Source organism: Haliotis rubra, unplaced genomic scaffold, assembly GCF_003918875.1.
Source record: "Haliotis rubra isolate DU_JTF1 unplaced genomic scaffold, ASM391887v1 Scf1403, whole genome shotgun sequence".
Lineage (NCBI taxonomy): Eukaryota > Metazoa > Mollusca > Gastropoda > Lepetellida > Haliotidae > Haliotis > Haliotis rubra.
The window spans coordinates 183789-195962 of NW_025765341.1; the positions used below are offsets into that span (position 1 = coordinate 183789).

General features: G+C 38.1%; 1 protein-coding gene across 1 annotated transcript; it reads left to right on the top strand.

Annotated features, from left to right (window-relative positions):
* Positions 1-184: 184 nt before the first annotated feature.
* Positions 185-2432, top strand: LOC124268928 (the record flags this gene model as incomplete). Its single annotated transcript, XM_046703947.1, has 5 exons — positions 185-379; positions 547-574; positions 1468-1677; positions 1860-1978; positions 2306-2432. Coding segments are annotated over exons 1-5 (667 nt in total), but the record flags the coding sequence as incomplete, so codon positions are not given.
* Positions 2433-12174: the final 9742 nt, after the last annotated feature.

Consider the following 12174-nt stretch of genomic DNA (forward strand, 5'->3'; position numbering starts at 1 on the left):
CCAAATAATAAATATCGTATTTCCTAGTTTCATGGGCGTCAGATCATGTGATTCCATAGATATAGGATTTGTGTTCGTGCAATACGCAACTTAACACCCCTTTCGTAAATGGACCTCCCTATTGCTATACCTCTATATATGGGAAGTTCAACTGTGATGAATCAGTAAGGCGTTTGCTCCACATAAACGTACAGCGATGGAACGTCCTACGCTTGCCATTTTAGCAGTTATGCTTGTGTTGGGCCTTGCAAGATGCGAAGACTACTCTCGTTTCCTTGTCGACATCGTTGAACCAACAGGAGTCGCTGATGTGAAGACCACCATGGCCACTGTTAAAAGCATCTTGCAAGAAACAGCCGGTGTTGATTTCATCTTCAAGGTTAGATCCAATTTCATACAGTTGCTCAAAATGTATTGTGTGGATTCATGAGTATTCAAATACATGTAATGAATTGGCTGATACATTATCAAATGAAGTATAACGGAAACAAACAATGATTAAGAGGTACACTGTGTAAATTGATGTGCATTTGTGTCTTTTTGCAGGTGTTTGGTGAACCAAGAGTATTAGCAAGTAAGTATGCACTAGACAGTCTACCTTATAATTGCTTCTGTTGATTTGTCGCGGGGTCCCATCCATAGTTGCAGCAGATTTCTTTTAGGATATAAGAGGCTGATAATGACTGTTACCACATAGAGAGTTTTATAGATCCTGAAACACATTTCGAAGTCATTGATTCAATATTGTCACACAGGCAAACAATGGTAAATATTGAATGAATATATGAGTGACATAGTAGGTTCAGAAAACCCGAAGGGCAGAAAACTTCGCATGAGCTAGACAATGCACCTAGTTTGCAATCAGCATTTAGTTTCTTTCAGTTGACACACTTAGTGTTCATGCTCTGTCTTTTTTTTGTCTTTTTTTAATTTGTTTAACGCCGCAAATATTGTTCATAACAGGAAAGGGAATTTAAAATAGATTACATTTTTTTAATATGTCTGCAGGGATTTGGTGTAATAAAATGATCTTGTCTTGCTACACTAAGGTCGACCACTTATTGCCAGGAAAGTACATATTTTGAATTGCCGAATATACAGGAAACTTGGGATATCGGACAACCGCATATGATTCAATAGGTGCTTTTTCTGTCTGTACTGAAGGTCAGTATACGGCTGCATTGTCCAAAGTACAATATTTTATCAATACCTTTTGAAAACTGTTTATATTGACGTTCATGGTTGTATTAACACAACGATTTGTGGACACGTGCAAATTATTCTTTGTGAAATTACACAAATGCGTAGTAAATGAAGTAATTGGTTCCTGTTGGAGAGATACAAAAGAAAGTTCATGATGCCACAGTTTCTCTTTTTGCTATTGAAGTCTGACCCAAGACTTACCATATTATAGTTACATGACTAGGGACCTCTCTAACGCATGATCTCTCTATAACTACTTTCTAGTTCTGCATATACCCAGCCTGTGCGATATGCGTCCTGTCGAAGATAAGTTGTTGGCGGCTAATCTGGTCTTCACTGTGAAATCTCTTTTCCTGGGTGAAAAACTTGCAGCTGATCTGGGGGTGGACAAAACCCTTATTGCAAGTGCCCCGCCTCCAGCGAACCCAACTGGAGACCACATTTACTTATGGGATATAATTTACAGAATGGAAGGTAAAACTTATTTTGAGTTTCGCCATATAAGTTTGCGATGTTCCGATTTATAGACAAAATCGTGTTCGTGTAAGAAATAGTAATGTCATGATGTATTTCTTTTGCGAAAACAACACTTCACTTTCTAAAGTAATTATACAACCAATATTACTTGTGTCATCGGATGTACTTGTGCATATCAGATCTAACCAGTGAAGAATACAAAGAGGAAATACGAGACAATCTGGAGGAAGGCTTCAAGTACAGACTAGACAACCACCACAGTCTCATGTACAGAGTTCTCGGAGGGCTTCCTATTCAGGTATATTGTGGACTCGATAAATGTCTGTTTTTTGCTCGTCTGGATCGTTGCTTACGATCCTGGTCCAAACTCAGTTATTTACGAACAGGAACATGATATAAACAGAAGATATTCAAAAGCAACACTCATGGGTTTATTCCGCAGTTTATCATCTTCGATATATTGAAAACATCTTATGTGTCCAGTATTTAATTAGTGTCATTTTAATGAACGCATTAATAATGACATAATCATTTTTGTCCACACTGACGCAAACATATTTAAACCATCTAATCGTGTCTATAAAATGAACGAAAACTCAACATGGTTGTTTTTTTATGTCTGTAGATGATGTTTTTTGTACCAATGAAAGCAGAGGAAGCTGAACTGGTTGTCTGGCACTTCAAACGCCGGAAGCTGATTTACACAGGAAAGGTGGTGCTGGTTCAGAACCTGGATGTCTATCTTAAAGGCTGTCAGTAGTAATCAGTACTTTTTACTATAAAGAAGTCAATATCAGAAAGTTTTAGTTTGGCCTTGAATAAAACCTATATCAATTGAATGGTTGAACGACTCCAGCTATCATTGTATGTGTTGCAGGTGTGAATAAAGACAGAAAGGTACCCCTTGAGTATAAATTTTGTCAACATCTTTGTCGTTTTCATTGGTGTACTTAATATTTATACATACGGATTCAAGTCAACAGGTGATCTACATTCCATCATGCATGAATGCCGCATGAGATGAGAACCTGTAAATAAGCGAATCTTGACCACACAATCAAGTGACTGATAATGTGAGCGTTCCAAATACTTGCGGTCAATTCATTGATATTGGGGACAGTATAGCCTATATTTGTATAGTCGGCGATTCTGTTCTTATTGCTATGCCAGGTGTGAACTATACCTATATCTACTCTTTGTTTTGAAAGGCCATAACTCAGAAGCATTGTCGTCATTAGTGAGTATGGTTTTAGCAATATCACGGCGGGGAACACCACAAATGAGATTCTCACACTGTACCCATGTGGGGAACCCGGGTCTTCGTCAGGACGAGCGGGGTACGTAAGTCCCAAAACATTCAAAGTTAATTTTTTGCGTACCCGATTTTTAAACGTAGTATACTTGTTCCTTTAAAATTTGGGTAAACTTGTCCTACACTTGCCAGCAGTTGACGGGATGGTGTAAATCCAATTTGGGTCCATGCAGGTAGCAAAGGCACTGTAAGTCCCCATGGACCCTAGTATGGTGATCTACCTTCAGTTGTTGGCGATCTATAGCCCATTTTCACATTGTATTGTCCAAAAATAATTTTCTACTTTTAAAAATATATGCTGCCTAGTTTTAACTCAATTTGTGATAATCTAGTGGTTTTACTGTCCTTCGTTGACAGGGTTTTATATATTATATGTATGTATTATGAATTTAGAAGTAGTTTTAGTCACGATAGGGCTGAAATATTGCCGATGTGACTTTAAATCTTAACTCACACACTCACACACTCAGGACGAGCGGACTCGTTATCCACTAGAGTGTGTGAGTATGGTTTTACACCGCTTTTAGCAATATCAGGTCCCGGGAAACCCGAAATGGGCTTCAAACATTGTACAATGCGGGTTATCCACTAGAGCACAAAAAGGGTAAGAAAATAGAATTAGACTGTTCTAAAGTACGGATCCCTTGAGGACATGGATGTGTCCGAAATACATCTATTCGTGTCGCTCACCAAAATTGTGCGGGGTAGAACCAAAATTAATCTTCCCAAAAGGTAGGTTATTCCAAGATATTGAACTGCGCCATTGTATAAAACTAATCACTAATTTCAATGACTTACAGTTTTGGTCAGGATTTTACACCCTCAGCATTCTGTGTGTTGGAAACATTTAAATCCGTTGTGGTGGGACTTCCCTTGAACATTGCTGTTATATTTGATCTCTATATATTCCACCTTCTTCATCGCTATTACCAACTGAAGAAACCCTGTATTATTATGGTGATTTAAATGGCCATTACCTACTCTGTGGTGATACTACTACAAACACTGAGGGTAAATTGCTGGAATCCTTCATCACCAAGAAGAACTTTTTACAAAGCTGAACGTTTTATTGATGTTCCTGTCTTCTACAATTCCTCACATATTAATAGCATGGTTCAACGATGACTGCAAACAAGTCAGGAAGGCGAGGAAAAAGGCTGACCATTGTTTTCGTCGCCAACCTATGGTCTGCAATTTAAAATTTAAGATGTCAAATGCTAAAACACTGCGAACATTTAAACAAAGTAGACGTCAGTCTTGACATAATTATGTAGTTCACGTACGCCGATGTCTAAGTTGTGGAATATGATCCAGACAATATACGTTAAGGACTCCAAATCGAGCATTCACCATCTTAAAGATAGGGACCAATAATTAACTTATAAAGCAGATATTGCAATGATACTTGTTGAAACTTTGGCGAAACATTTATTCTCTTCTAATTATGTAACCCCATTCCAAAAATATTAAAAACAGACAGAAATTTCATTTTAGACACAGGGGAACATTTCAAATGTTCACAATTCATGAGTTCCATACTGGTCTTGGACTAGCTCCCTTTAATATACATTATCAAGCCTTGAAGCACTTACGAAAATCCTGTTTAGAGATCCTTTTAAACATTTTTGAAGACATTTGGACGTCGGGGAAATTCCCCTCTTCATGTCGTGATGCAAAACTGTCCCAGTACCTAAATCTGAACTTCACCAATACTGGTTCTTCAAATAATCAACTCAATCCATCACCACGGCGTAAGGCTTTGCCTTAGGAGCCTTCAAAACCTCCCCAAATCATCGTTTATATGTAGCGGCTGATGAGCCATTGCTAAAACAACGCAGTTTTAAATCATCTTAACAGTATATTTCTAAATTACGTTCTATTAAGTCCAACCCTGCATATGACTGTGTTTTAATCCTCTTACAACTCTACAAGGCACCCGTGAAGAGCCATTTCTATCATGGTGGGTGCTGGGTAACGCTAAGAGCTCTTTAACCCCCCGTGGGGACCCGGGGGCATATTTGGTTCACCAACCTGTTTGCCATGGGTTGCGCCCCTGTGTCATTGGAGGACGGGAGCCTGGTGGTTGAGGGCACTGGGAGCCTGGAACCGTGTTCCTTTTGCCCAACACACCACTTCGACCCTTACTTCACCTACACGGGTGGTAGAACTGGCCCGAATCTATCAATCGGCTGGTCACGCCATGCCCTGAGCATGGACATGTTCATGTTGACATTATTTTGCTTACATTGTATGTTGACACTGAATATTGTGCTTATTCTATTGTCAGTATAATCATTGCCTAGAGTCCTATGTCAGAAGGCGGTGGCTCATGGGCCAATCTGGTGATATTGGCCCCTGAATTCTCTGTTTCTTGAGAAATGTGTCAAGGGCCGAACCAGCCTGGCACATGTTCTTTTGGATATCATAGCTATTCATGTCTTTATTTACTGGATTATGATATCTCTGTAGCCCGGGGATTACAGCCTGGCTTCCGCTGTAACGTCTTTGAGTGAGTGAGTGAGTATGGCTTTACGCAATATTCCAGCGATATCACGGCAGGGGACACCAGAAATGGGCTTCACATATTGTACCCATGTGGGAAATCGAACCCGGATCTTCGGCGTGATGAGCCAACGCTAAAACCATTAGGCTACCCCACCGCCCCTCCTGTCTTTGAACGAGGATAAAAAAATACTAAATTAAATATACTAACAATGTTCCATATCATGAAGCAAAAAAGTTAGTTTCTGTTCCATCTCAGACTTCTTCTATATCTTACTCAGCTGTAGTTTCCTCTCCTTCTATACCTGTTGTCAAACCTTCCAGAGTTTCTACTCATTGCCAAACGTCGATTAGTTAAGTGAATGGTGATCAGATCATTCTGGAACAAGTTTATTCTGTACCGGACACATCAGTATCCGAAACACAAACAGATGTTCAATTGACACAACACTTAGAACCAGACAATGTTACAAGAGAAAACTCAGTGCACTTGACGAAAACAGAAAAGAAACAGATGAGAAGAAGGGCCAGGACCCTCCAAAACTTGGAAGTGTCTTCTTTTCCCTCAGCCCCTGCTACGGTTCAAAATCGATTTGAACCTTTAGACATTGAGATCAGCCCTCCAGTCTCTACTCAAAGGAGTAGGCGATCATCACGTTCACCAGTTAAACCACCATGAACGGTTATCAGCAAGTAATCCAGTGGAACTGCAGAGGAGTTTGGAACAATTTTAACGATTTGCAATTATTATCATAAGATATGAAACCATCGGCATTTTGCTTACATACTAAAAAAAGACAGATCAACTGAAAATCAGACATATGATTCTTATCATTTCCGTTCACCTCCAGGGGCTTAGGCCCCTGGAAGTACTTTAATATTGGTGAAACAAGGCATCATTCACAGTCCTGTGCCTCTCAATACCCCTCTTCAAGCTGTGGCTGTTCGTATCACAATGCACATTGTTTTCACTTTGTGCTCTCTTTACATTCCTCCATCCTATTCTCTTCAGCAAAATGAGCTTCAGACACTCTATGACCAGCTTCCGAAGCCTATTATTGTAATGGGCGATCTGAACGCACATAGTCCTCTTTGGAGAAGTACGCATACCAGCAGTAGGGGAAACATTTTGGAAGAATTTCTGTCCGCCAATGATTTATGTATTTTGAATGATACTTCTAACACATATTTACATTCTGGTACCGACACATACTCTTCACTTGATTTGTCAATTGCAGACCCAACTCTGCTTAATGAATTTGAATGGTCAGTTCATGATGACCTCTGTGGTTGTGATCATTTCCCTACCATTCTACAACCAGTATCTCCATCTGATGTTCCTCCATCATCACCATGGATCTTACAAAGGCAAATTGGTCTTTATACGAAACATTGTGTAGAGACAAACCTCACCCTGAACATTTTATTGGTGTTCCTGATCCTATAAAATGTTTTTCTGATGAACTAATCACTATAGCTGATGAGTGTATTCCGAAGTCCTCTGTGGTTACCCACATACGTAAGCCATGGTTCAACAACGACTGCAAACAAGCTAGGAAGGCAAGGAAAAAGGCGAAAAATTATTTCCATCGCCATCCTATGGTCCATAATTTCAATACATTCAAAATCTTAAATGCTAAAGCACGGCGTACCTTTAAATAAATTAAACGCCAATCTTGGCAATATTATGTATCTAGAATCAATTCACGTACGCCGATGACTAAGGTATGGTCTAATAAATTGGATATTGCTAACACTTTGGTGAAACTTTGGCTAAACATTAATATTCTTCCTCTTCAAATTATGTACCTCAATTAAAAAAATATCAAAAACAACAGGAAAACAAAGCTATTAATTTCAATTCAGAAAATGGGGTAGATAACAACCAATTATTTTCTGTTAATAAGCTTCATGCTGCCCTTAGGCAAGCTCATGATACTGCTACAGGTTCTGATAACATCCATTATTAGATCCTGAAACACTTACCAGAGCAATGTTTGGAAACTCTTCTATTCATATTTGATGAAATCTGGACATCTCGACACTTTCCACCATCATGGCATGAAGCAATTGTTGTTTGTTACCATACCAAAAACTGGCCGGGATCATACTAATCCTTCGAATTACAGACCCATATCCTTAACAAGCAGTGTTTGCAAAACCATGGAACGCATGGTCAATAATAGGCTAACATGGTACTTGGAATCTAATAATTTAATAACTAATATGTGGTGTTGATTTCGAACATCGAAGTACCATTTAGTTCGATTAGAGTCATTTGTTGAAAATGCAATTATCAACAACCAACATGCAGTGTCTATCTATATTGACTTAGAAAAAGGCATACGATACTACATGGAAACATGGCATTTTAAAAGATTTATATGATTTTGGATTACGAAGCCGTTTGCCTCAATTCATATCCAAGTATTTAACTGACAGGCAATTTCAAGTCCGCGTGGGTTCTACCCGGTCTGATCATTATAATCAGGATCAGGGTGTCCCACAAGGCAGTGTCTTATCTGTCACATTGTTCAGCATTAAAATAAGGTTTTACATGATTCCATTGATGGATCTCTTGTTGTGGATGATTTTAACATTTCATGTCGTGGAAAATATATGAATACTATCGCAGGGCAGTTACAATTATGTCTAAATAGAATTTATAAATGGTCGCTAGAAAATGGATTTAAACTTTCCAAGTTAAAAACAACTTGTATCCACTTCTGTAGGAAATACAAACCTCACAGAGACCCAGATTTAGTTTGAGATGGCACTCCTATAAAAGTTGTAAAAGGAGCTAAATTCCTAGGTATAATTTTTTATCACCACTTGGCCTTTTTACCACACATAAAGTATTTGAAAAATATATGCCTGAAAGCTCTAGACCTTCTGAAAGTTCTTGCCAGTTCTAAGTGGGGAGGAGATCAGAAAACCCTCCTTCAATTATACAGAGCACTAATCCGTTCCAAACTTGATTACGGCTCCATCGTATATGGTGGAGCCTGTAAAAGCAACCTGAAACTACTTGATTCTATTCACCATCAAGGTCTGAGACTATGTCTTGGATCTTTCCGTACTTCTCTTGTTGACAGTCTTTATTTCGAAGCCGGTGAGCCATCGCCGTGCCAAATTGTCTTTGCAGTATGTTACTAAATGTTATTCAAATGTGTCCAACCCTGCTTATACCTGTGTGTTTCATCCTCTTTATGACGATCTTTATTGTAAAAAGTCTTCTCTTACTCCACCCCTTGGAATAAGAATCAAACCTTTCCTTTCTGATGCCGGCATTGAGCTGGAAAACATATCTCCCTAACGTCTTCTTTCTCCTCCTCCTTGGCAATTGGCTAGGCCACAAGTCCACCTAACATCAACATCATTTAAAAAATCAGAAACTAACGAATTACAATATAAACAAGAATTTAATCAATTAAAAAGTAAATATAATACATACAAATCCTTATTTACTGATGAGTCCAAGGATGGTGGCGCAGTTGCTTGTGCCACTGTCATTGGATCCAGAGCAATATCTTCTCGATTAGCAGATCACAGCTCAATTTTCACAACAGGAGCAAACGCCATATTAACAGCCTTAAAATATATTCAAAAGCACCCTAAATACAAACAATATATAATATATTCAGACCCTCTTTCGTGCCTTCAGGCTATTAAATATCTTTCTTGTAAACATCCACTTTTAATAGAAATTATTGAATTATATAATGATCATGCTACAACCAATGCGACATCGTCATTTGTTGGTTACCCAGCCACGTTGGAATTTCTGGTAACACAATGGCCGATCTTGCTGTTAAGGCAGCACTCAACAAATCTGTGACACCACTTCTTATTCTACACTCTGATTACAAAGCTGTCATTAGATCTTATGTCCGTGATCTAATGCAAAAGAAGTGGGACACCCAAGTAGGTATAAAAAAATACATGAAATTAAACCAACTATGGGTTACACCTACTTGGGTTGTCAGTCCAGATTTGAAGAGGTCATTATGCGACGATGTCGCATTGGCCACTCAAGATACACCCATGGATATCTGTTAAAAGGTGAAGATCCTACGTTTTGTATCCCTTGTGATGAGAGCATCACAGTCAAGTATGTCCTGCTTGACTGTATTGATTTTTCAATCACAAGGGACAAATATTTCAGTGCAAAAACAGTTAAGGATTTTTTTATGATGTAAATTTAGTTTAATTATTGCATTTTTAAAAGAAATGGAGTTGTTAGATAAATTTTGATTGTGTAAATAGATAAATCTTTTATGCTTGGTAGTTTAAATAAACAACTGATATTGTTTGTGGCTGTATTCTCTAAGGGGTTTAAAGTACTGTAATATTGTCCTCCTGTGAGGATACGTAAGTCCTAAAACAATTCAAGTAAATTTAAATTTACTATGGTTTTTAACTGCAGTAGATATGCTATTTTAATGTTACGGCTAGATTGTCAAAAATTGCTGACAGCTGAAGGGATGGTGTAAATCCAGCTAGGGTCCATGTAGGTAGCAAAAGTAGTCCCCATGGCCCCTAGTATGGTGATCTACCTTCAGTTGTTGGCAATGTATAGCCTGTTTTTATATTGTATTGTCATGCATATTTAAAATGATTTAGATTATATTACTAGTTTTACATTTATATCTGTGATATTCTAGTTGTTTTACTGTCCTTCGTTGGCAGGTTTTTTATAATTATAATTATTATTAATATATAACTTGATATAGTCACGATATGGCTGAAATACTGCCGATGTGACTTAAAATATTACCTCACTCACTCACTCTATTGACCACCGCTATCTTCAACACACGTCGAAACACGTAAGACGTAAGACGACACTGCAACTCTACAATAACAAATCATCACCTATTCCACCGCATGGAGTAAGAATTGTTACGAGAGTGTGTTTTTTGTAATTAGTAATATCACATTGATAAAGTGATAGTTATTATGGGTCAGCAATGTTTAAAGTTATGAGTGTGGCTCGCATCTGGCATCATATATGTTCAGTGGCAATCAATATATCTGTTCTCACTGTAAATGTCAAGACTGGTGAGTTCATATTTTAGATTTGTGACCCAATATGTTAGATTTGTGACTCATTTGCATTGTGCTAGAAATCTGTATTATCATTCATTATAGCTTTGCTCATTGTTTATTCAATATATTATTGAATAATTAGACTTGTCTGTGTTCTATTTTGCTGGTTCGAAGGGACTCTTAAACCTTTTGTCACGGCAAATTATTAACTGTAACAAAATACCATCTGCTGTTTCTGAAGGTAAAATCGATCTCGAAAAAATAGCCCAAACTCAGCTTTTCTCTTCTCCACCATGGCATTTGGTACGGCCAGAGGTGGACCTAACATTAACTAAACTGAAGAAATCTGAAACAAATCAATATTTCTACCAACAACAATATAATGAATTAAGAAACACGTATCATACTTTCAAATCTATCTTCACAGATAGGCCCAAGGATGGTGATACAATTGCTAGTGCCACTGTCATTGATCCACAACAATACTGACACTTATCAAGGAGTTGTTTGTAGTTACACCGAAACGTCGCGCATATCGATAATAACGAAGTTGTATATCTATGGAACTCTCCCCGTTGTTAATCATAAATTTGTCTTTGGATGGAGATAGGTACATTTTAAATGCAAGACCATAAGCGACCATCTTTCAGTTTGATTGTATTTCATTGAAACTGCTTTGTGTTGTGCTAAATCAATAGATATCATGTCATGAAGTGTTGAAGCATTACATACAACGATGAAACATGCCACGCTTGCCATATTACCCAACTATTTCCAAATAGTAAATATCGTATTTCACGTTTTATGTTAATGACACATTATCACTCCGTCAGTTTTACTTTTGTCATGACAGTTTCTGAAAACTGAATGAATATAAAACTGACATAGATAGTTCAGAAAACCCAGTGAGCAGGAAATCTAAACAAAGTACCTAGTTTGCCTTCAGCATTTAATTTGTTTTAGTTGACAAAATGAGTGCTGATGCTCTTTTTCTTTTCTTCTTCTTCTTCTTCTTCTTCTTCTTCTTCTTCTTTGTGTGTGTGTGTGTGTGTGTGTGTGTGTGTGTGTGTGTGTGTGTGTGTGTGTGTGTGTGTCTGTGTGTTTAAAGGCCACACTCAGCCAATATATTGTTGATAACAGTAAAGCAGATTTGACCGCGGCAATTGGTGTAATAAAATGATCTTGTCTTTTCGTCTCTTATTTGGCCTGTTAAGCTCAGGTTGAAGCGCAAACCCCTTACACGTAGGTTAACAGTCCAATTGTCAGGAAAGTACATATTTTGAATTGCCAAATGTACAGGCAACTTGGGATATCGGACAACCGCCGTCCCCACCTCTTCTATCCAATTTGTATTGCCGATGACGTTAAATATGAACTCACTCACCATCCAATTTGACATTTGTATCTTCACCAAGTACACTCTGTGAGTTCTATTTCTGGAGTGTTTGCTGTGTGGCGCGTCACAATGGTAGCTGCAATCAATTCAATGGGTGTTTTTGTCCGTACTGAAGGTCAGTAGGCGGCTGTACCTGTTCACGCTACAATATTTTATCAATACCTTTGAAAGCTGGTAACATTGACGATCATGGTTGTATCAACACAGCCGACGCATTGACACGTGCAAATTATTA